The sequence below is a fragment of the Dermatophagoides farinae genome, chromosome 3 (assembly GCF_024713945.1).
Source record: "Dermatophagoides farinae isolate YC_2012a chromosome 3, ASM2471394v1, whole genome shotgun sequence".
Lineage (NCBI taxonomy): Eukaryota > Metazoa > Arthropoda > Arachnida > Sarcoptiformes > Pyroglyphidae > Dermatophagoides > Dermatophagoides farinae.
The window spans coordinates 1,441,272-1,467,216 of record NC_134679.1 but is presented as its reverse complement, the minus strand read 5'-3'; the positions used below and the strand labels follow the sequence as shown (position 1 = coordinate 1,467,216).

Genomic DNA, 25,945 nt, shown 5'->3' with positions numbered 1-25,945 from the left:
AACACATGCATTTTAAGCCAAAATCTAGTATGATGATTTGTGTGTGTGTATATATGATTTTAAATAGGGGTTAACACCCATTTCTAACAACAATGATAACAACAAACAAACAAACAATCAACGAAAAGATTACACATCGTATAAATATCAAGCTTTTTCTATATATACTTAAATAAATCTTTATATATTTATATAATCTAAATGTGAATGAATTTCAATAAGAAAGACAAATCCTTTGGCTAATAGTAATAATGATAATGTTTTTAATTAAAAAAAACAACAACAACAAAACACAAACACAAAACAATCATGACAATGATGAGTGTGTTTTTTTTTTGGTAAGATTACTTGCTAGAATTAATCAATCAATCAATCAATCAAATGATCAGATTTGTTAGTAGTGAAAATCATAAATATGCGACCGAGAAATTCATCCAATCGATAGAATCGATGATTATAGTTTTTTTCTACACATAAATCATAGTCTTATTTTTTTATTATTATTCGTTCACAAAAAAAAATTGAAAATTTCAAGTTTCAATTACAATTTTTATTGCATTTCAATACAATCATCATCATCAATTAAATTTATGATCGAAAAGTAAATAATTATGTGTGTGATTGAAAGAGAAAGAGAAAAAAACATTTATGGAATATCTCCATATACAAACATAAGAAAGAGAATACAAACAAATTATCAATGTGTGTGTGTATGTAGTATATATGGCCCGGATATCCACAATGTGCTGCTGCTGTTGTGTTGATTATTTCTTTCTGTGTATTAATAGTAGTAGTAGTAATAATAATGATAATTAATTTATGAGTTTAAAGAAGAATATATTCTTTCCATAAGATCCATCATAATTGGTCGGTAATAACGTATGTTTTTTTTTTTTTTTTTTTTTTTTTGTTACCAATTAATTACCAAAAAGACTACTGATATCCCATAGCTTTTGATAAACAAAAACAAAAATTAATATTCAAGAATATCATAATGACAATTTCATACACTTACTTTGATAATACGATCAAAACCGGATGTAATCATTAGATTATGTGGTTCATCAATATGCATATCGGTTATACAATGTTTGCTATCATAAAATTTAGCTAAAGAAATTCGACTAATGTTTGAACAACAATGAAAAAAAAATGTTTGAGAAAATTATTTATCATCTTAATTCTATTCACTTACTCAGCGTCTTCAATTGTAGTAAAACAATCATTGCATACTCTAACGGGAAATTCATAACCATATTTTGGTAATGTTGATCGATTCAAGCTACAATCATCGCAAATTGCTTTTCCACACAGACGACAATGATGCTATATGTGTGAAAACCGTGATTGACAGTTAATTAAATTTTAAGATGACAAAATCAAAAAAAAAAAAAAAAAATTTACCTGACGATAACCAAGTGTTTTTTGATTATACATTGCTTTGATGTTCCAGAAAAATGGCCGATGACATCGTTGACAAAAATCACTTTCAGCCCAATCAGGTGTCTAAATAAAAATAAAATTCAATTTTTTGATGAGAAAATCCAAGAATACCAAATTTATACCTCTTTACGTTGACAAGACATGTCCCAGGCAATAATCATATAATCTTCCGATGTTGAAATCAAATGACGATTTGTATTGGAAAAATATAAAGATGTCACGGAATTTCTATAGGAAAATTTATTTTTAAAAAATGACAAAACAGAAAAAAAAATCCAACATGTTTACCTATGTCCTTGTAGTTCATAAGCTGTTCCTTTTTTACCACCAATATCCCAGCAGATAATTATTTTATCTGCACCACCAGAAAATAGTAATTGATTGACACTATCCCAAGCCAGACACCTTACTGGTGCTGAATGACCTTTTAATGTAGTTACCGGTTTATAGGAATTGTTTTCCAATTTGATCATTTCAATATGGCCATTTAAATCACCAATAAAAGCATGTTTAGATTGATGATCAAACCTAATTTTTTTATTTTAGAAATAAAATTTACCGTTAGATTTTTGGGTAATTTTTAAATGTTTCAAACAAACACATACTGTAAAGCTGTACAAGAATTTTGACAGAAATAAGCTCCAATACGTTGTCCACGTTCAGCACAATGCCAAACAAAATATTTATCACGTCCAATACTTAATAGCCATTCGGTATCCAATGAAAAAAGTATTCCTTTTATCCTATTCTGATGAGCGGCATAATTTTTAACCGATTTAATTCGATTATAATCATCGGAAACGCTAAATTCTGATATGTAACCATTATCAAGTCCAACGAATAAACGTTTTGTTTGATGATTATAATCCATCGAAGAAATTGGTGCTATTATTTTTTTAAACGAAAAAATTCCAGATATACAGAATATAGTCATACAAAATTTCAATTGAATTTACCTGGAAGAACATGACATACTGAAGGCCAATAAGTACCACGATCACGTTTCAACCAAATTCGTAAGGTTCTGTTTGTTTGTTTTTTTTTTTTTTGGGGAGGGGAAGAAAGATGAAGACTGTTGTCAGAATATGTAAAGCAAAAAAAAAAAAATATCATCTTCTTACTTGTCTTCACTGATACTGATGACACCATCATCACGTGGAATGATAACAGCTGCATTCACTATATCCTGATGTCCTTCTAATTTACTCAATAATTGAATTTTTGCATTCTTATAATATGCTTTGATCTCTGTGGTCATTTTGAATATAGGGTGTATATTTATTTCGATGATTAAAAATTATTTTTTTTTTAAAGAAACAAAAAAAATCACAGGTTTATGATTGATGATAATTAGAGATTTATTTGTTTATTGTCGATTGGAACGTCATTCGACGACGACCATTTGACATCAAATATGAATAATCGATCAAATTACAAAATTAGATTTAGTCAAATCAATTTCTTCTTTTCTATCTTTGATTTTTTTTTTGTAATTTTGTTGACTGGTGTTATTTTCTTCTCTTGGTAAAAACACTGGCGGTGATGGTGATAATAATGACGACGAATAGATTGTTTTGATAATGATCAACCCACAACTACAACAAACAAAACAAAAAAAAAATTTTAATTTTTTATCCTGTATCCAACGTACCTCTAATAAAAAGAAAATAAATAAATCATCATCATCATCATTATTATTACCAAACTCAGCTGCTATGTGCTTTTAATAACATTGTTATATTGATGATGACGCTAAACATCATAATTTTTTCCAGTTTATACGTTGAATTATTGATTACAACGTATAAACTCAATTTTTTTTAATATAAAAAAATTTACATTCTAATCTTATTTAGATTAGATTAGATCATAAATAGATAGATTTTTTTCAAAATTAAATGATAATTATAATTTAGAATACAGATTTACAGTGGAACAATAAATGGAATAGCAACGGACTATCATCATTTTGTTGTTGTTGTTGTTCAATTCTATGTTTGATGTTGATAATTTTATATACTATATATGAACTTGGATTAGATTTTTTTGCTCGAATAAAGATAGATAATTAGGCCCAAGCAAATCCAATCAAAAATCCGGACGCAAATCCACCGGCCAACACTGCATTTTCGGTGATAAATTTTCGAATATTTTGTCCAACTACCGGTAGTTGTGATTTATTCTTGTCCATAGATTTCTTTACCACCTGAACATCTTGATTGACTTTTTTCCAATCAATCTCAATATATCCATTGTATTGTGCTATCTATTTATCGATGATAAAAATCATAAATAAGTGAGAGACAAAATAAACAAAACATTACCTGTATAACAAGCATACTACCACCGACAGCAATAGCAGCTAATTTACCAAATTTTGCAGCCAAATAACCAGAAACGACACCACCCATAGCTCCGGCCATTAATTGTTTAGAATTTGAAGATTTTTTTAAATCATTGAAAAAACGTTTGAAAAAATCCGGAACATCATCATTGTTGTTGCCAGTTTTGGCAACATTTTTATCTTTATTCGGTTTTCCCATGTGCGTGAAAGAAATGAAATCTTAGAAAAAAAAATAGATTAAATTTTACAATAATCAAAACAAAATCAAAGATTCATACTATCGTTAGGAATTGCCATCATTAATTGTTCTAATTCAGAGTAAAATACTTCGTGACATTGCTTGAAAACAAAAGAAAAACAAATGTGTTTTTTTTTATTAATTTGTTCGGAAAAACCGATTAGAGACAGTAAAAAAAAAACCGTTGTAAACAGATGAACAGATGAAATGCTCACGTCATCTAGTGTCAACTACGAGAAATAAAATCGAATTTTGTTTAAATAATAAAATAATTTTTCATTTATTTATTTATTAATTTCATGATAAAAAAAATCAAATTTAGAACAATCTGTTGGAAAAAATATTGGCAAATATGGCTGTAATGATTATGAAAAATGATGAAATTTTTATCATATTGGCATTGTTACAGGAAACACCTTTATGGGTGAAATACCAAGCAAATTGATTGATATTTTTACAATCGGCATCTAAAATAGGAAGTATTAATAAAAAATAAAATTCAAGTGAAAAAAAAATCAAAAACCTAAAAATTTCACAATACATACCTGTACAATGTTTATGTACTAATGGTGGATTATAAAGGCTTATGGTGAAAAAGAATGGTGGACAATTATCAGTGCTATATCCTTTACATGGATTATTGATATTCACTACAATATCTTCTTTAGGATCTTTATTAATCTTGCAATTTTCTTCATTATTTTCCGGCATTGCAACACGATCAAAACAAACTTTCATCTGCGATTCTTCAGTACGGAACTAGACATGAAAATGAAATCATTTTTTGTTTTCATCATCATCATCATCATCAAATTACAAATTCTCAAATACTACTTACACGTAATTCAATATGAAAACTTTTTAGAAAATATTCCGAATACATAGCCCAATATTGTTTATAATTAGGTGAAATAAATCCACGATATACAGAATTTTCTGATGGTCGTATTTTACATTCAGGATATTGAAATATTTGTGGTGATTGACATAATTGTTGATTTAGATTTTTCACCACATTTGAATCGCCAAAACTATTTTTACTAATTTGAATCAAATGTGTTGCATCACGAATAACATCACTCAAGGTTGTAGTATTAGTGGCAAACGAATAAAATCCTGAATTTCTTGTATTAAATATCAATTGACGATATAATCGTTCATATCGCCTATGCTGTATCGTATCCGTAGGTATCGATTGTAATGTTCCATAATCAAACCAGAATATTAATTTACTTGGAACACCTGTTTGATTTGCGTAAATCGAATCAAATTGTTCAATCATATTATTGACCTGTTGAAACATTTCTACACGATCATTGATTATTTGTTTGGCCACTGTTTCGAGAAAACAAAAACATTGAAATTAAAATCAATTTGATGATGATGAATTTCAACAAAAAAAAATCTCTTTTTTTTCTTGATTTTCTTACTTGTATCACCATAAATTGCTTTACAAGATGTACATTCTGATGATGTTGAATTATATGCAACCGAATATAATGATGTATTGATTGGTTTCATATAATCATCAACCAATGTTGGATTCTCAACAGGTCGTGCATTATATAGCACAGAAATGGAGCCAGAATTTCGTTTCATCATACGCATATTTTTGGTCAATTCATTTACATATGTTGCCTGTTTTAAACAAAGCTGATAATCTTGACGATTATTTTGATTATTACAAGTTTGACTTATGTCCAATATGAAAAATGTATTTGCCATTGTTTCACATTGTTGTTCTTTAATATTATTCGTAATGGTTTCATAGCATAGATTTTTTTCCTCTTCATTCTGTGTGGATGCTTTTTTCATCACATTCATTACGGATTCTTTCAATGAATAAATATAACCATCAACACGTGTTTGATCATAAATATTATCATAAATATAGTTATTCCAAATTGTTAGAAATTTTCTTGCTTCTTCCACTAAATCATCATTTAATGATGTATCAATATGAATATGGCGATTACAAATACCAGAATTCGGTGATAATCCTGGTTTTGAATAATAAAAACGTAATGCTTGACTTGCCGTTATGTTTGGGAATACTTTGAGCATTGAATTCATCATGATACCAATATTATAACCATCGAGGCCACCACGAAATTCAGCCAAAGTTCCCCAAAGTCCTTGATCTGAATCTAATACAAATTTTGTATGACAAACAGTACTGTTCCATGCACCATTAGCACCGAAAATATTTTTTCCATCATCATTATTGATCATTCCATCGGTATTAACACCATATAAATCGGCCAATGTTACAGCTAAAAGCGGATCAATTTCTTTATTATTAAGTTCATTTTCTAATGGTCGTTTTTCTAGTTTTTTGATTACATCCATTACTTTTGGTGGTTTGGGATTGGCAAATCCAACAAATAATCCCAATAGAACACGATTCGTACTGATGGGATTAGTACGTGACGAAAGAAAACTGGCCACACCATATTCTCTTGGTTTTTTTGTTTTTCTACATTTGTCATGAAAATAATAAATCAATTTTTAAGTGTATTCAAAACTAACCTGATTTCTCTTTTAGTTCGTTTGGGCACCTTAATTTTGGATTCAGATTTTTTATCATTCGATTCTTCAGTAGTCGTTATCAACGGTATTTCATTACCCATATCACGTATTGATGGTGGTGCAACATTTAAATTAGGTGCGCCCATTCTTGCCATAGGTGGCTCATTTATGGTGACAATATTTAATTGATTTTCATTTGCCGTTGCCGTATCATTTATACAATGTGAAATTGTAAAAAATAAATTACATTTTTCATCTTCAGTAAATTGATGTTCAGGAAATGGATCCGAATATGATTCATGATTGTTACCAAGAATGGCATTGATTACTTTTGATTGATGCATCTGTATTTCACTGGGAATGTTTTCCATTCCATCAAATCTTACGCCATCCAAATGAAATCTTTTCAAAAAAATTTCAATCACTTTTTCCGGCTTATAAATTGGATTTAATTTTTCAAATTTTTCAATCATCGAAATTAAATTATCCATCGAAATACCAATCGGTTCATTTTGGCCAAGTATTAATTCATTTCCGGTCGATCTTGAACGATTAAAACAACGTAATTTTATCAGATCATAGTGTCCAACTGGTACAGAAATGCCATTCACACAGATGATTGATATGATAACAATGAAATTTATTTGAATGAAATTCATTGTGACCAAAAACAAAAAAAAAAACAAAAAACAAAAAAAAATTTCTTTTTGTGTTGTCTGAATGAATGAATGGATGATTATGGTGTAAATATTATAAATGTGTTGGCTCTATAGAAAGCTGTCCTTGCATTCAAACAGAAAATCATCATACCCGCTTTTTTAATTTCTACACACACACACACACACACATTGTGTATTTTGATGGTGGTTGCCATATATCGTTGAAACCATGACTGCCGTCATTTGACGACATTACAACAACGATAACAACAATAGTAAATTGCATTTAACAATATAAAATTGACAATACTATCGATATGATGATTAAAATGGAAGAAATTTTTTTTTTTTTTTTTAGGATTATGATCCATTCATCCACACCTATTTTATTTCTATGGTTATTATCCAACAGACAAACCAGAAAAAAAATACTTCTGGATGCATGTGCGTGTGTAATATGTTTGCAATCGAGGGAAAAAAAATTGCTCATACACAGTCCCAGTTGAAAATCAGATAATAATTGGGCGTACAATTAACCACTATTGATCAATATTTCAATGAATCATCTGTAGTGTAGTGTTTTTTTTTTATTTACAAAAAAGATAAAAATTTCATTACAATCAAAACGATGATAAATAATGATAATGAATTCCAATAATTAGGTAAAACATTTTTACAATTATTTTCCGTACAAGTCATACCATCCACTGATATTGTCCATATTGTATCCATTCTTGAGGTACATACATCTTGATTTGAATGAATTATGAGAGGGGATTAATTTTAATCATTCTAAGTGGCTCTATTTATTTACCTTCAACGAATTTTCCATCCGAATGTAAATAATAACATTTATTTGGTTGCTGGTTATTATTATTGTTAACATTCATATCATCTTTACTGATTACGGTAAAATATATTGGCAGACATGTTTCAATCACATTCCATCGACATGGATGTGCAATTATAAATTCAATCATTTCATCATTTATATTCGATTCTCTACATTGTGTATAATTAGTTTCCGGAAATAGATAACGCCCAAGACAGATACGCATACGACCGAATCCAGAATGAAACTTTAAACATATAGAATAGAAAATAGATTGATTGTTGGTCTTTACATTATTATTATTTGATGACTTACTTTAAAATGAATCAATCGACTATTGAGAAAATATTTTGGATATAGTACCCAATATTGTTTACGATTTTTACCTACTAAAAATTTCTGATCAAATGTTGTTCCATTTTTTTGTTGTTGACAATCATTATTATCTATACGCATTGGTATCGGTGTTTGCATTATTCGTTGTACCAATTTATCCACTGTAATTTCATCCATATAATTTATGGCATTCACACGGAACCAATCACCTTTGTTGATAACCATTTGGCTAAGATCATCATCAATATGTTGATCAAATGTTGATAGGAAAAACATTCGTATATTTAGATAATATAATAAATTCCATCTATATTGATAATAATAGGCACGATCACGTTCAATTAATTTTTCATAACTATTCGATTTCAATGAAAACCATAGGAAATTTTTCGAATGTCCATTCATTGTAATCAGTGATGATGCTATCACGTTGGAAAAAATCCATTAAATTGTAAAGCAATGTTTTTTTACTATTTATTGTTGTTTCACGATAATTATACCATGCTAAACGACATGTAGCTTTCTGTATGGATGTTGTATTATAAGCCAAAAGATGTAATGATAAACGTAAATCATCACCTTTGTTCGATATATGTTCAGAATCATATCCTTGTAATGCATTCACCATTATAGTTATTCGTCCTAATGAATTTAAACTTTTTAATTTAACCAATAATTTTGTTATAGCTTCTAGATGATATTTGTAATATTCATGAGCATTATTATCAATCATAATATATAGATCACTTTTTGTTTCGATTTGCATATCAATCTTACGATATTGACTGATTCTTGAACATTCTAAAAAAAAAAAAAAAAAATTTCATTATATTTATCACATAGAATGTGATTATTATAATAACTTACCAGCATGTTTAAGTGTATTTGATTTGACAATGAATTGTCGAAAAATATCCGTCATTGTACGTACAAATCCATCGATTCTTTCATATTCAAAATTTTCATGTAAAAAATTTCTATTCCAATAAAATGCATAACCACGTGCCGTTCTGTATAGATTGTCGATAAAATTTTCTGGAAAAAAATCCACTTTACAAATACCACAATCAATTGAAAGACCATCATGTGAATAATATCGATCGATTATTGTGCTCAGTTTCAATGTTCGAAATATACGACCTTTTTGTGATGATAATTTATTTCCAATTATCCATCCATCAATACCGCCATTAATTTCGGACATGGTGACCACATGACGATTATTTCGATCAGTTATTAGATATTCACTTTGACAATACGTTGAATTCCAATGTCCTTGTGAACCAAACATGCTATCATAATTTTCAATACTTTCCAATGCTGAAATGGCCAATTTATCCGATAAAGTTACAGCATATAATGGATCAATTTCTAGCTGATCTCTATCATTGACAAATGTCAATAATGGTACATCATATAAAGCGGCCGCTATACCAAGAAGAACATAATTCAACGATATGGCCAGATTATCATCATTCATAAGGCTAACGATGCCAAATTCTTTGACAACTTGATTACCATAACTGTAATTTTCCAAAAAAAAAAACAATTACCATTGTTTGAATTGATGGGAAAAAAATTTTTTTTTTTACTTATCAACTGCCGTTTTGTTGACCGTATGTGACATCATGAAATACATGGCACATTTTTCATTTTCTGTAAAAACATCTTCTGAAAACGGTGGTAAACTATCCATTTTAGCCATTCGATCCTGGAATAACATTTCATTCATTTGTCGACGAAATACTTCATTTTCTTGTTGCATTTGTGGATAACGAATCTGTTGAAAATATTCTTCATGACCTAGATTACGTATACCATCATAATGAAATCTATGATATATGAATTATGATGAATGATTATTATTAATAATAAAATCAATCAAACCTTTTCAAAATAAGTGTTATCATTTGTTTTGTATCTAGTTGAGGATAATATTGTTCCAATTTTTCTGTTAATGTTACAAAATAATCAATAGTCATTCCAATTGGTTTGGTTTGACCAAGTATTAATGGTTCACGATATTCAGTACGATTATAACAATGATTCATTATTAATTGGCGATATTGTTCCGGTGTCATTGATATGGCCAAAATAATTGAATTGATATTTATAATGATGAAAATGAATGTTTTCATCAATTGTTGATGATAAATAAATTGAAACATTGTTCATTGCAATTTTTTTTTTCGTAATCATGTGAGTAATAAGTAAATCGATGTCAACTGAAAATATTAAAAAAAAAAACATTATTATGACTACCATGTATACATAAAAGACAAAAATTTACCATACCAATTTGGTTACCATTGGTATTAATCATGTGATTGCTAAGGGCAACAACATTGCACTGTCTACTAAATCTACAATGATCACACCTCAAAATTAAAAATAGGATAAAATAAATTTTTGTTTATTTATGAATTTAAAAAAAAACAAAAACAAATTTTTCATTCAAAATTTCAAAACTGTAAAAAAAATCATCATCATCAAAGATTACAGAATACAGATGATCAACAGGTAGTGATTCTAGCCGATGTTCGTTTAATATCATTAATTTTATCCATTGATTCACGTACAATATGTTGAAAATTTGACTCTAATTCTGTTAATTTATCATGCAATATTGAGCTCAATTCTTTGGATTGTTGGCCACTTTGAAAACAATTATCCACTAAATTATTCATTTGATCAAGTTGTTGATCAAATTCAGTTTTCTGTTCACTTAAACGAAAATATTCACCATTTTCGTAAGCATCATCAATCGTTTGTTTGAAATCATCCAATTTCATAACCTTTTCTTTAATCGTTTGTCTACCCATTTCAATTAGTTCCATACTTTCAATCCATACGGATTTGAATTCAATTTTACGTTTTAAATATTCAATAAATTCAAAGGAAATTTGTTTGAAATTCTTTCGTATCGGTTCACCAATATCGATTTTTCCAATAATATTCTCATATGTTTCTAAATGTCCGCTCAATTGTTCGGCACGTTTGAATAGATAATCAACATAATTATCTGAATCGATATGTGTGACAATCAATTTGTTTAGAATGCTTTCCATTTCTTTAATTTGTACCAGACGAGATTGAATTAGGTGATAATCATTTTCTGCTTTTCTTTCCATACGTATTAATGCTTGTAAAATTCGCGGTAATGATGATGATGGTGATGATGGTGATGATGATTGTTGTGAATATTGATTTTCGTTTCCATGATACCGGCACATAATAACGTTCGTGTCGAGATAGTGTGTTGTTTAAGGGTTGACAAAACCGTTTGACAATCTATATATATATATAGAAATTTAAATTTCATTTTATTAACCATTTAACAAAACACTTACCGAAAAAAAAATTGAAAAAAAACCTTTTTTTTCGTCCTCTGTTAATGACAGTACTGGTTAATTTGATTGATATCAAATATACAAATAATTGAAAAAAAAACATTCAAAACATTGCCAGATGATTTTTCAATGTTGACGATGTTGGATTAAATCCAAAAATAGAATAGAAAATAGAGTATACTATATTAATAATATACTACAGAATACTGACGTTGATGATATTTAAGTAGTGGTTATAGTAATAATAATAATATATAATAATATATGGAAACCAAACCAAAATGGAATATTAGAATAACATCATTTTTTTTTAGAATTTATTCAACGGAAATACACATTTTTTGAATGGCCAAATTAATCATCATGTGTATATTTTATCTCTACTAGTCTATGAGGCTAAGCGTTTTGTGTGTAACTGCGATTTTTACACTCGCCAAGTGCTTGCACTGTGTACTGGCACTGTGTATTAACTTGGCATTTAATGCGGGGAAGCCGACATTCCTACTTATTTTCAGTACAAACATAACTATTTAGTATAAGCTACTCAGTGTGTGTTGTGTGTGTGTGTGTGTCTGAACATATCGAACAGTGGGGAAAACTTTTGAATGCCGTTGAACAGTTCGTCCAGCTAAGAAGTAGAAGTCGCTTCCAAAGAAACGCATTCTGTGGTATGTAGCTTTGACAAAGCTTTTTTTCATTGTTCTAGCTTCAGCACACGTTGCTGCAGCTTTTGCATCCAATAGATGGTGCAGTCATTCAATAGAACATAGAAAGAGTTCGAATTCGAATTTTTCGAATTGATTATTGTGATAATACATGTGGCACGTGATTTTCATTTTGTGTGCCTGTGTGAGTGTGTATTTGATGATGATATCTTGCCTGAAGACTGCATTCATTGGAATGATTTTTTCTGTTTTTGTTCCCGTGATCTATGATCTACTCATCGTTTGGTAAGTTATTTCGGTTATTTAACCTGATTATACCTAAAATACCTGATAACTTTTTTCATTTAAAATAAAGAAAATGGACCATTCACGATATTGCAGAAAGCCACAGCGGTTGACGATTCAATGTTGAGTGTCTTCATGCGATGAACCCACAAGGTTATCCTATAGACTCTATAGACACAAACTTGGATTAAACATTGGATCGATTATCATGTTCAGTCGCAATATTGAACCACAAAGTGGTTTGCTCAATGGCACGAGTTTATTTGTAAATAGACGCAGCATTGAAGCTCGAATATTGACAAGGAGGCTATGATTCATTTTGCAGCAAAACGATCGAGATCTTAAGCTACCATTTAAGTTGGTGCGTGGACGATTTCCTGTCGTATTGGCTTTTGCTCTGACAATTAATTAATGTTTTAAGGGCAATCTTTCGAAAAAAAAAGTGTGTACCTTCCTACACCAGTATTGCAACATGGAATGATTTATGTGGCTTTTTGCCGCTGCAAAAATCCTAATAATCTGAAGATTTTTGTTCAGGAAATTGAGGAAAAGATCAACAATGACCACAGTATCTATACCAAAAATATCGTATTTCTTCAACTTATCGATTAGCAATAATAATTATGCTGTTCGGTGTACGCAACTTTTTCAACGGTATCAGGTGCAATGCACAAGTGATGGCTGACCCTGCGGTACCAAACCGAAGGCCGGAAGCAACACGCCGTGCATAGAAACCCACCGTCAGGCACGAAGCGTTAAAATTGACACCTTTGACTGGATGCCAAGTAGGGGGGCGGCGCAGCCGTCCCCACCTGCGGGTATCCAGTTATATTGACCGTCAAGAAGTCAGCCCCGCAGGGCCAGACCAGGACAGGCGCGAAGCGCCTGTTCTCGGGCTGGTATAGAAAATAATGCATTAAAAATCTTCAAAGATTTTCCTTTTTTTCCGATTGAATGAAATAATTCTTTTTCATACATATGAATTTTTTTCCTAATGAATGACCATGAAAAAAAACTGAAAAAAAACCACTATTATCGATCCAAAATATTATATTGTTCAGTAGAATTTTTTCTTTCATTTTTTTCCGATTATTCCGGTGGAATAAATATGGCAAAAAATATCTTTGCACTGGAATATTGAATCATCAAGTAATTATAAAATCAATTCAAATGAGCATACGCATATATCGAATTGAACTCTCTCTCTCTCTCTCTCTCTCTCTCTCTCTCTCTCTCTCTCTCTCTCTCTCTCTCTCTCTCTCTCTCTCTCTCTCTCTCTCTCTCTCTCTCTCTCTCTCTCTCTCTCTCTCTCTCTCGCACACACATTTATGAATTCGAAAGAAAAAAAATTCTTAAATTTGGAATGGAATTTATAATCACGAAAGAAGAATCGTTTTATATATAAAAATATATTTTTTTTTCTTCATAACCTCCAAATTCTCCACTAAAAAAACAAAAATTCATTGAAATTCACCAACAAAAAATTTCACCGAGTGATCTATTGAAGACTTGTTTGTTTCTTTTTCGATTGTTTTTGGTTTAACAAATGATATCCATCTAGCCAGCCACATGTCTATAGATCGAATTTATTCACATTACGAATGTTGAAACAAATATATTGCTGCATTCGACAACAACAACAACAACAACAAAAAAAAAACAAATTCATGAATTAATAAATAATTTTTATCACGAAATAAAATGAGTTTATTTTTTTCGAGAAAAGAATATTCTCTGATCCATGTTAGATATGTTCAGTTCGAAATACTTTTTTCTATTTTCATTTTTCTGGCCAGAATTTTCAGATCATAGGATCTATTAGATTTGTTAAAAAATGATCAAAAATTTTATTAATTTTCGATATCGATATATTTATATGAATAGATTGAAAGAAATAATTGATGAACATGATACTTACAAGTATCGATTAAAACATCGATTAATAATTGTATTATTTATGATAACAATAATGCGTATAATCATCTGTATGATCAGTTATTATACAAATGTATATAACATCTGGCAATATGATCCATTGTTTAATTTTTTCATTTATGATCATCCACATTTATTTCAACGTTATTCAATCATTTTATTATGTGCACTATTATTCGGTGTTGAATCTGAAATAAAACTTTGCTTTTCACCAATCAATACAATCACATTTCAATTACCATATGAATTATCTGTGAAAAATCTTGATCAATGTGAACAATGTATGATAACGGAAAAAGAAAAAGAAACATTATTATTGAAAAATAGTAAAACAAATACAGCCACAACGGTTAATAATAATCGACTATATAAAAGATTCATATCCAATGAATTATGTCAATGGTATTGTTTACAAATGGCTAAATTAGATTACTATATGAATTTTAAATATGTGGATCAAAAAAAACTTGAACAATATAAACTAGATACAGTACCGAATATTACAAATGAATCCAGATCATTATTAATGATACTCAATTATTTTATCGAACAATTATGTTTTTCAAGTTACATTAGTTTTGGTAAGATTTATTTATATTGTATATTTTTTATTACATTTTTACAAATTTTAATAATTTTTTTTTCTCTAAATTTTTTTTTTTTTGGCCATTTTAACCAACCATAGCACTTTTTCTCATGTTCTTCTTTCCCTATTATTATATTTCATTAATGAAAATATTCAACTATCGATTAATAGCTCATCTATTCATATGGATTGATATTTTATTTTTGACAATACATTTTGCAATCATTTTACATAATGCATTAACACTTGTTATGATGATATCGATCACCACCATTTATCAGATACATGTATTGAAAAAAATAAATTCATCATTACGTTTAATAGCTATTCAAAGTCATTCAATTAATCATCCAATTGTAAATGGTATATATCGTTCATCATTCAATCTATCTGAACAGATAACACTTATGCAGCTATTGATCGAACATAATCGTATTTGTCAATATATACATCATTCTTCACGTGAAATATTCAGTAATCTATTGTTTCGAATACTTATGCTATTTTTTCCATCACATTTATTGGGTGTATCGGCATTATGGAATCAATTAGGATTTTGGTACGACAAATTATTGATCAGTTTGATCATTTTTTTTGAAGATTTCTTATTATTTCCATTATATTTTATTGCCAATCAAAGTAAATTATTACATCGACCACAACGAAATCTTCTATCCATTATACATGGTATTCGTCGTCCATTATCATTGAAAATTAAATATGATCATTTCTTTGAACGTTTAACTACTGAACCATATTATGGCTATTCAATTGCAAACATTGGCACTATTACTTATCGAATGATATTTAGTGTAAGTTACATCATTTCCGTCAAACCAAAATGTTTTTTGATGATGATTGTGATTGTTAATATTCTAAATTTTTCAATTCTAGTTAATGCTCAACTATTTTGGTCTATTCATATTCATTCTACCCAAAGAATACATGCTAAAAGGTTGATAAATTCAATTAACACACCTACACACACATTCACGCACGACAAATCATTTAAACTATATTTCTATTTTCATCAAAAAAATTATGAGGAATTTTTTTTTACCAAGAAAAAAATTTTTTGGATCACTAAAATTGATTTGTTTTTACTCTTGTTTTTCATCAAAAAGAATTACGTGGATCTCAATAATAATAATAATAGTATTTATTTCCGCTGCAAAATTCACAACATGAAATCATTATCATCATCATCATCATCATCATCGTCATTATCAAATCAATTATCAATCAAGACTAGAAAACAAAAAAAAATTTGTTTACAGATTACAAACACCACTTTTCTCGAATAACGAAGAAAAAAAAACAATTTTTTTCTTTTTTTTATCACATTTTTATAGTGACTTTTGTTTGTTTTGTTTCTAATGATCATTATTATCTGACAAATTAGAATGTTGTATTGTTATAAAAATCCAGATATAACATAATTATATAAGTCTTTGTGTGTGTCTCTGTCTGTGTGTTGATAATCAGTGTAACTAATTAATAAAATATAATTTTTTTTTCTAAAAAATAATTGGGCAGTGGGTGTTTGTGGGTGTGTATGTGTGTGTGTGTGCACTTGAGTAGTAGTAATCGATGATTTCTATTAGTCGTTGTATTAGATTATTTATTTTATTTTTCTGTTATTTGTCACTTGGTTTTGGTTGTTAATTTAAAAAAGTTTGACTCGTTTTTTAAGCTCATTTCTTTTCCATTCAGGTAAACGATAAAAATCCATTCGATTCATAGCAAAAATTCGTTCAAATTCTCCATTTTCCAGATGTCGTTCAAGATGACAGCGATCAACATCTTTTGTCAATAAAAAAAATGAATAAATAAATAAATAAATAAATGATCAATGATTGAAAGAATTTGTTTGAGATTTTTTTTTTTGTTACCTGGTGGTAATCGATAATTCGTAATCATTAACAAATGGTACGGATATTGTCTTGGTGGTTCATTGCTCATATGTTGTAGATTGACATTTGGCATTGAACGACGAAAATGTGGACTATAAGAACCAGTAGTGAATCCATGATACGTTCCAAATCCTTCGGAATATGGAGTCGTTCGAAATGTACCACTTGCACTATGATTCTATGATTATCAATAAAATGGTTATGGTTTAGAAATTGTACTTTACTCCAATCACTTACCATATAATAACGATTCTGATGATCAGACATTGCCGAAACTATAGAATTAAAATTTATTCAATTCATATCCAAATAAAAAAAAATATTCACAATATAATCACTTACCATCTGATCTTTTGCTACCAAATTCGGCACTTTGAGTTTTTTCCAAATATTTTTCCGTAAATGGTGATTCAACACCATTTTCACGGTGTTTAAGGCTATAACCAGGCTTAGGTGTATTTCGTAGAGAAGATACGACTATTTGACATGTGTGAAAAAAAATTTTATATTTTTGATAAATTTTAATGATCATTTATATACCATTATAATTAATATATGGTTGACTTCGAGTCATTCGAGAATTACGATAAAAATAACGTTCATATTCATCTTCTTCCCATGGTTTTGGTCGATCAATGTCACGAGATGGAGCTAAACGATAAATGATCAATCAAATCAAATTAATAAATTAATCGATTATCGATTATTTGTCAAAACAAAAAGACATACAAGCATTGACCGGATTATCATAACGTAATCGGGCAAGAATTTCCGTTTTGGCTGATGGTGTACGTGATGCATTACGTGGATCTAGATTAGCTCTACGATGTGCCATAATTTTTTCACGTTCTTTAACCGTTTTTAAGAAAACTTTACCAATTCCTGTAGCTATTTTCGACAATTCTTCTTCTTCTTTCTTTAGCTGTGGATTAACATAATTATCTTCACGTTCTTTTGCAACAAATTCTTCTTCAAGATCATCTCTGGAACTATACCATTTTTTGAGATTTGGATCGGCATAAGGAAACTATAATTGAAAGATAAAATCCATGGAGATTATTTCAAGTCACTTTGCTATTATATAACATACCGGTGGTGCTGGAAAATCATCCCGTTCGATTGTGGGAACATCATTTGGATTTGGTTTCTGTGCACTTGGATAATGAGACAATTCAATTGGCTCTTCATTATTCATGGATGGTGATTTTGGTCTCAATGAATTTGTTGCCTGTAATTGGTCAACCATAGCACGCATTCCTTGTTTTGGAGATCTACTCTGTGTTCTGGTGCGATGATGATATTGTTGATAATCAGGTGGCCTATGGAATTGTGGTGATTTAGGTGCACGTGGTTCAACCGGTTTCCGTAAATAACCAAGTGTTGGTTCAGCTGTTAGATAACTGTATGTATAATAACGGCTCATATCGCTTGTCCATGTTGTATTCTTATCCAAATATGGACTTGATTCACTTAGCTATAAGATTATACAGAAAGAAAAACAGTGATGAATTAATATATTCAGATCATCATTACATAATATATTCAGATCATAAATTGAAAATTAAGCTTAGCTTCATGGAAAAAAAATATTTCAAAGAAAAACAAAATAAGCAAAAACAAACCTGTTCACCATAATTTCCAAATGGACTAATCGAACGAGATAAGGAACTAGTCATGCTTGGTGAATCGGGTCGAAAATACTATGAAAAATAATTTTTCAGCGATGGTGGGTGGGTGTTTTATCAAAATTCAAAATAAGCATGATATACAAAACAAAACAAAATATCAAGCAATCCAACATGCAAAATAATATGGGAAAAAAATAAAATAAAATTATTTTATGCAAACACAGCGATAAAATGAACAAAATTCATACCTGATGATCAATTGGTGTTGGTAAATCATCAGGCATTTTTTCACCAGGTCCTGGTCCACATCTTGGATGCCAAATGGCAGCACCTTGTATGTACATTTCTTCACCATCGCTAAATACATCACCACATTTGATGCATCTGTTTTGTCAGCAAAAAAAAACGATATTATTATTCAGGATCAACTGCTGGTGGGAGGACTAGTACTACTAATACTAACCGTGCACAAGTAGGATGAAAATGATTATCACCAGCTTGTAAAACTTTACCCGTTATATAACGTTCACAATGATGACATTTAATGCCAAATTGTTTCTATATGAGGAACATTAAGACAAATATAAATTGAGATCATGAAATCGTGATCAGGAAATTGTATCAAATTGTTTTTTGTGTTTTTTTTTGAAGAGAAACTAATTAAATCCATATATACAACACACTTACCTGATAATCTTTTTCACAATAAACTTTTCCATCTTTGCTTAGATATTCACCATGTAGAATACAACCACAAGTATCGCATTTGAAACAGGAAATATGCCAATGTTTATCCAATGCAATTAATGCTTGACCATCGGATATTTCATTATTACATGAATGACAAACTATCATGAATGAATGGATGACAATAAATGAGACGAAAATTGTAAATCGATAAATAAATAAATTATTATACTTGGCACAAGTCCATCATTATTCGGTGTGGAAACCGTTGGTATTTGTATGCATTTCGTGCATAGACATTCCTTTCCAGTCCAGGTTACTTTTTCACCACTTGGAAATGGTTGCCTGAAAAATGAATGTGAAACATGATTAACGATTGACCATGTAATCATAATCATAATATATAAATCAATTAACTTACCTGCATCGATTACAACGGAAACATTGTTGATGATAAGTATTACCAAGTGCACTGATTACTTCACCTTCAACAAATTCATTACAAGCAGCACATTTTGTACCGAATGAATTTTGATAACATTTTGTACAATAATAATTTGAATTATTATTAATTGAATGAGTAAAAAATCCACCTTTCGATAATGAAACACCACATTCTAATAACAGGAAAAAAAATTGAAAATTGAAATGAAAAATTCAAACCATCTTCTGATTATAAATACTAACCATGACATTTAAAACAGGCAATATGAAAATAAACTTTACCAACACGTAGTACATTGCCGGAACATTTTTTCAGACATGCTTCACATAATACTTTGCCTATTCGATTATTTTGATGATGATGATGAAGGCCAGAAAAAAGATTAATTAATGGATATTTATTTAAATCAATATGATCATAATATAACATTGATGATGATATTAACAATGTCATCATTCATGTGTGTCTGTCTGTGTGTGTATTTGTTTGTGATATTAATTAATAAAAAATGGCAAACAAACGAAAAAAATTTTTAAAGAGAGAAAAAAAAAACTTTAATCAAACTCACACACTTGTTGATTGTCAAATTGTGAATCATTCGCCATATGTCACCACTGTTCAATTTATTAGAAAGACAATGAAATGTAAATTAACCTCTTTTCCAAAAAACTACTATACTAATACTACTTTTTTTTCTAATTAATTAATTAATTATATACGAACATGAATATATATCCAAGAAATTATGAAAATTAATCCTAGCCATACAACCCTACATACATGAATGAAAACACACACACACACACACACACACACCTTTTCAATGTAATATATTCAGCTTGTAATTTCCAATATCATCATTGACAATATCATTCAAGGATTATTATTATGTTATTATGTATATCGTCATCGAATCGAATCAAATTTCTCTATTGTTTGATTTCAATACTCCTCCTACACACAATGAACACAAAGATAGAACGAAACAATGATTTTCTAGTTGATGAAAAAACATAAACAATATGCTACTCGTAATAATTGGGCGTAAATATGAATATGGCGCCCAATAGTATAGTTCATTTCATATGTGTGGAAAATTACCAAAATTACCAAAAAAAAAAAAAAAAATTCAATCATGTAAAAAAGTATCGATATATATGGTGACATAGATACAAATGTTTAACACCAATACACCATATTTCTTTCTCTTTGTATATTTTTTTTCTGGTTGACAATAAATTATCGATAATGATTGATTGATTTTTTTTTCTCTCTCTCTCTCTTTTCTTGTTATCTCGTTTATGAATAATGAACGGAAAATGAAGACAACAACAAAATTGAAAAAAGGAAAATTAATCTTTGATGATCAAAAAAAAAAAAAAAATGGAAAAAAATCAGTGCTTATATCGAATGACAAAAAAAAATGAATTTTTTTACATGGAAATTGAATGAAAAAAAAAATACGAAAATAGAGATTTTGACAAACAAGTAAATAAAAAAATTGGTCACGAAATTCACGGATCGCCGAGAATATATAGAATTGGCTTGATTTTACTAAAACTAAACCAGAAAACAAAAATTTTTGACAAAGAAAGTTTATTACCCTGTAAACACACACACACACACACACTGGATATGTGACATGTCATCATCATTTTCATATGTATAGGATACACACCCTTCATTTTTTTTTTTTTTTTTGCTTGATATGGATGTTACAAGATCATCATCACGATGATCATCAAGCAAAAAAAAAAAAAAATGGAATTAAACAACCGTTATTATACACTCACATCTGTGATGCTTTTGTGTTCGTTATGTTGTTGTTGTTGTTGTTGTTGTTGTCAAATGAAACAAAAAAAAATAATAATAATGATGACGAGAGAGGGAGGGAGAAAAGTTAAAAATAAATTACGTCATATTTTATGATGTGTGTGTGTACAAATATCATAAACATAAAACATCATCATCATCATCATATATACTGCAGCAGCATTACGAATCATCATCACAACCACCACCGCCACCACCACCAAGGGATATTTTTTTTAAAAATTCGTATCATGGACGTCAATGTGTATAAAACAAACACACACACACAGGCAAACTAATAAATTTTGTTTGCGATTCATTTTTTTTTACTTGGCAAAAAAAAACACACACACGGCTTTTTTGGCAACTGTTATCGTTTTTCTCACTCTCTACATGCGGCAATTTCAATTTACAAAGCGTTAATTCGGTAATTCTTTATTCATTCATTCATTCATTCATATGATTTTTAATGTACATCCAGACACATCCATTATCATGATGATGATCATCATGATTTTACCATGAAATCTCATTCATTTTTATCCATCTCTATCTCATTGGTTTTTGAAGAAAACAAACAAACAAAACAAAACAGTAGCATTTTATATTAGATTCATTTTTGTTTGTATGAATGAAAATTCAAATGATGATGATGATAATGATGATAATGTTCAACAATCATTCAGACATTTATAGTATGAAATGAAATATATAAATATGCAACAAATGTGTATAGTGTATGTGTATGAATGTGATTAGAATAAAAATGATGATGGCGACAATAAAGTTCTTTTCGTTCGATCGTTGTTGGCTTTAATGAATGAAAAATTTTCAAGACTTGATCTTGTTTTTTTTTTGACAGCCAACGCCTCACGACAACGATAATAAGTGTGTGTGTGTGTCTATGTTGATGACGATGATAATGATAAAGTTGCAAAGACATACATGTTCGAAAAAAGAAAAAAAAGTTTGAAAATCAACAACAACAACAACAACAACAACAACAAAAAATCATCATCAATTGAATGTAAATGACAATTGAAATTGAAATGAAAGAAAGAGAAAAAAAAAATTGTAATTATTATCATCATCAAATTATACTTTCTAGAATGAAATTCGTTTGTTGTTGTTGTTGTTGTTGGATTTAATATTTCCGCTTTTTCGGTATATTTTTTTTTTTGATTTCCGATTATTTTATCTATATATAATCATCATCATTATCATCACTAGACTAAAAACACTTTGCCGGTAATGATTTTAGGTCGACATAGCCGCCCTCAAATATAACAAGTTGATTGTTGATATTTTTTTTTCAAGATATCGATTTGTTCATTGATTGATTTTATCATCGTTGCCAGCATTAATAATCTATGATGATGATGATGATATGTTTCTAATCATTAATCTTTATAAATCATCACCATCATGATCATCATGATCATAATTATTATTGTCGGTAAAATGCCTAAAGTAAATTACTTGGATATACTGAAAACATGATTTTTCATTGTGTATTTCTCATATATGATGGTTATCGATAACTATTAGTTTTGATTGATTTAAAAATGATGGTTTGTGTTCATGTTGGGTTTTTTTCACTAGAAAATAGAAATGATAATCAACAACAACATTAGCCAAGGTCATCATTTGAAGAAAATTATATATATATTCTAATGAATGCTATTAGATTAATTAATTAATTAATCAATCAATCAGTCAATCAATAAATCATCAATGAATGAATGGTGCAAAAAAAATATGGCCAAATTCAGACAAAAAAAAACCTTATGATTCGACCAAAAATATTTATTATTATCATCAATCATTGCACATTGCAACAAATGTATCATTGAAAATGTCAATTTTGTTTTTTTTCTGCTGGTCTATTTGTAGATAAGGTGAGAAAAACAAACAAACAAACCAGCAAACACTTGACAAATATTCTGATCATCATCATCATCTAAGAAAATTTTCTTTTCTTACGATTTGGAGAGGCTCGACAATCATCATCATCATCATCATCATCATTGTGTCTTTGAACCGAACCATCTTTTATGATCTTAGTATTTATGGTTGTTGTTGTTGTTGATGATAATGATGATGATGATGTTGCAAATTTCCGTTTGTTGATCATAATGATGATTCATGATGAAATAATAATAATTTGTTTTTCATTTCGGAAAACAAAATGATGGGGCAACACACACGCACACACAAATGACGTTCAAGTGTTTTTCAAGAAAAAAAAACGTTCGAATTTATGGATCGATCCATTAAAATTTTTGTTTTTCTTTAAAAAAAAAAATTAATCATTATCATCATCATCATCATCATATAGCACAGATAATGATGATAATGATTCACTTGAAATTATTATTGCAAAAAATGCTTGTTTTTTTTTAATTTCAAATTCAAATTTAAATTTAATTTATTTTTGAAAAAGGTACGATAACCTTAAAAAATGTAATCATTTTTTGTCCTTTTTTTTTGATGCGTCATTTCGTCATCATCGTTCATCAACATTCCATATTATAACGAAAATATTTTGCATCAACAAATCTACAAATAGAATAATAAAGCATTTGCAAACATCATTTATCGATTAAATGGAATTGAATTGAGAAAAATATAATCATCAAACAGTCAACAAGTGAAGACAATGTTAAAGAAACGAAAGAATGTAATTAAATTATCGATTTATGACAATAATAACAATTGATTTGGTTGATTGATTTTTTTTTTGTTTATTTGTCTTTGTTGTCTGTGACATTCAAATGGATTTTCATTGATAATTGACGGTGTGTTTTTCCCCATATAGATAGGTGTTTCATTTTTTTTTCGCATTCCACTCTCACCCAACAAACAACGAAAAAAAAAATTAAAAAAAACTTTTTTTATATATATGCGACACTTGAATGTTCCAGAAAAAAAATGTTGTTCTTAGCGATTATGATTAGTAATGTGTGGTGGTGGTGGTGGTAGTATATGACAGGACAAAACAAACAAATAGGAAAAATAACAACAACAACAACAACAACAGTGAATATCTGACAAGATGGCTAAAAATGACAAAAAGAAAATTGTCCAAAAAGAATGTCCTCATTTTTTGTTTTGTTTTGTTTTTTCTTCAATTTCCTTTTGTGTAAGTGGTCATTAAAATTGTCATTGTATAGGTTGTGTATAATAAAAAAAAACCAAAATTAAACTTACCCATTATTAGTGGTGGTTATTTTATTTTTTTTTTTTTAGTTGCTGAATTCAGTAATGGAATTTCAATTCAAGTATCTTTTTTTCTCACTGATCTTCGAATATTTTTTTCAACTGCATAATCATAATACATCAAAGAATGACTAATTGATTGATTGAAGAAATTTTTGCCAGTTATCAACAATATTAGGCACCATTAGAATTTTTTTCTTTAATTTGTCCTTTTCATATTGATGATCAATAAATTCATTTGATATTCAAATCGATCACCAAAAAAAAAAAAAACAAAAAAAACAGGAAATAAAAACAGAAAATAAAGACGCTGATGATGGAACGAAAACACAAAACACAAACAAACAGAAAAAAACCGGTAAATGTCGCCGTTAGATGTGCAGGTGAATTCGGGTCGATTATATACAAAACAATGATTTTCGGAAACAACAACTGCAATATACAAACGAGCAGAAGCAAAAAAAGTGTATAATAACAACAACAACAAAAAAGTTTAACCGTATTTACAAAATAAAAGAATTCCACATACACACACACACAGAAAAGATCCAGAAATTTTGAATGAAATGATGATATGAGACTAGAAAATTTATAATTCTTGTTATTATTATGGAATCGAAATGAATGGTAATGGAATCACAACACACACATATATACAGAATAAAGAATTTTTGTTTTTTTTTGCAGCTGTGAAGAAGAATAAAAAAAACCGAAACAAATTCGAACGGTATACACACGAACGTCCGCATATACAACAACAACAACAACAACAAGATACGGCAAAATCCACATTGAATGGTTAAATGAATCGACGATGTTTGCGTGCATGTGTGTGTTTGCGTGTGTAAAAAAACCAAAGAAGAAGCATAACCTAAAGATATGACAAAAAAAAACCCAAAACGTCAAAGAAGCAGCAGCAGCAAAAAAAATGTTAGAATCCATACACAAACACAAAAAGTTAGTCTTTTTTTTCCTGGTGATTTATATGTATAAAAATTAACGGAGTATAAGCAGCGGTAAACGCATATATAAAAATACA

At 29.1% G+C, this 25,945-nt stretch overlaps 6 protein-coding genes and 1 non-coding gene across 13 annotated transcripts; 1 reads left to right on the top strand and 6 right to left on the bottom strand.

Moving 5' to 3' along the window:
* Positions 1-528: 528 nt before the first annotated feature.
* Wdfy2 (WD repeat and FYVE domain containing 2) lies at positions 529-3,125 on the bottom strand. The gene is made up of 9 exons (XM_047062310.2): positions 2,565-3,125; positions 2,400-2,467; positions 2,049-2,328; positions 1,732-1,971; positions 1,566-1,671; positions 1,405-1,506; positions 1,196-1,326; positions 1,016-1,124; positions 529-950 (listed from the first exon to the last, which is right to left on the bottom strand). The coding sequence occupies exons 1-9, from the start codon at positions 2,699-2,701 to the stop codon at positions 918-920; spliced, it is 1,206 nt and encodes a 401-aa protein (XP_046918266.1). The 5' UTR covers positions 2,702-3,125; the 3' UTR covers positions 529-917.
* An 82-nt stretch (positions 3,126-3,207) lies between these two features.
* LOC124498226 (FUN14 domain-containing protein 1B-like) lies at positions 3,208-4,215 on the bottom strand. The gene is made up of 3 exons (XM_047061952.2): positions 4,066-4,215; positions 3,768-4,006; positions 3,208-3,709 (listed from the first exon to the last, which is right to left on the bottom strand). The coding sequence occupies exons 1-3, from the start codon at positions 4,085-4,087 to the stop codon at positions 3,512-3,514; spliced, it is 459 nt and encodes a 152-aa protein (XP_046917908.1). The 5' UTR covers positions 4,088-4,215; the 3' UTR covers positions 3,208-3,511.
* A 60-nt stretch (positions 4,216-4,275) lies between these two features.
* On the bottom strand, positions 4,276-7,448 carry LOC142597382 (uncharacterized). The gene is made up of 5 exons (XM_075729195.1): positions 6,555-7,448; positions 5,456-6,501; positions 4,864-5,360; positions 4,571-4,784; positions 4,276-4,492 (listed from the first exon to the last, which is right to left on the bottom strand). Exons 1-5 carry the CDS (start codon positions 7,211-7,213, stop codon positions 4,344-4,346), a joined length of 2,565 nt encoding a protein of 854 aa, XP_075585310.1. The 5' UTR covers positions 7,214-7,448; the 3' UTR covers positions 4,276-4,343.
* A 334-nt stretch (positions 7,449-7,782) lies between these two features.
* On the bottom strand, positions 7,783-10,708 carry LOC124498345 (uncharacterized). The gene is made up of 6 exons (XR_012832113.1): positions 10,672-10,708; positions 10,269-10,606; positions 9,249-10,213; positions 8,361-9,182; positions 8,028-8,292; positions 7,783-7,962 (listed from the first exon to the last, which is right to left on the bottom strand). It is a non-coding gene; the product is annotated as an uncharacterized LOC124498345 (transcript).
* A 71-nt stretch (positions 10,709-10,779) lies between these two features.
* LOC124498190 (uncharacterized) lies at positions 10,780-11,942 on the bottom strand. The gene is made up of 2 exons (XM_075729196.1): positions 11,732-11,942; positions 10,780-11,672 (listed from the first exon to the last, which is right to left on the bottom strand). Exon 2 carries the CDS (start codon positions 11,612-11,614, stop codon positions 10,895-10,897), a length of 720 nt encoding a protein of 239 aa, XP_075585311.1. The 5' UTR covers positions 11,615-11,672; positions 11,732-11,942; the 3' UTR covers positions 10,780-10,894.
* Positions 11,943-14,650: 2,708 nt separating this feature from the next.
* Positions 14,651-16,727, top strand: LOC124498469 (uncharacterized). The gene is made up of 3 exons (XM_047062226.2): positions 14,651-15,197; positions 15,302-16,014; positions 16,097-16,727. Exons 1-3 carry the CDS (start codon positions 14,651-14,653, stop codon positions 16,160-16,162), a joined length of 1,326 nt encoding a protein of 441 aa, XP_046918182.2. The 3' UTR covers positions 16,163-16,727.
* On the bottom strand, positions 16,340-25,787 carry LOC124498466 (actin-binding LIM protein 1). 7 transcript variants are annotated; one of them, XM_075729187.1, is made up of 16 exons: positions 20,599-20,692; positions 20,444-20,489; positions 20,118-20,213; positions 19,852-20,047; positions 19,663-19,775; positions 19,431-19,591; positions 19,207-19,301; positions 18,992-19,127; positions 18,738-18,815; positions 18,206-18,589; positions 17,845-18,142; positions 17,656-17,766; positions 17,458-17,592; positions 17,353-17,390; positions 17,095-17,293; positions 16,340-17,005 (listed from the first exon to the last, which is right to left on the bottom strand). In XM_075729187.1, the coding sequence occupies exons 2-16, from the start codon at positions 20,478-20,480 to the stop codon at positions 16,869-16,871; spliced, it is 2,214 nt and encodes a 737-aa protein (XP_075585302.1). In that variant the 5' UTR covers positions 20,481-20,489; positions 20,599-20,692; the 3' UTR covers positions 16,340-16,868. The 7 variants fall into 7 exon arrangements, with proteins under 7 accessions (XP_075585302.1, XP_075585303.1, XP_075585305.1 ...); XM_075729188.1 differs by lacking the exons at positions 20,444-20,489; positions 20,599-20,692 and adding an exon at positions 24,898-25,787; XM_075729190.1 differs by lacking the exons at positions 18,738-18,815; positions 20,444-20,489; positions 20,599-20,692 and adding exons at positions 24,898-25,338; positions 25,432-25,694.
* Positions 25,788-25,945: the final 158 nt, after the last annotated feature.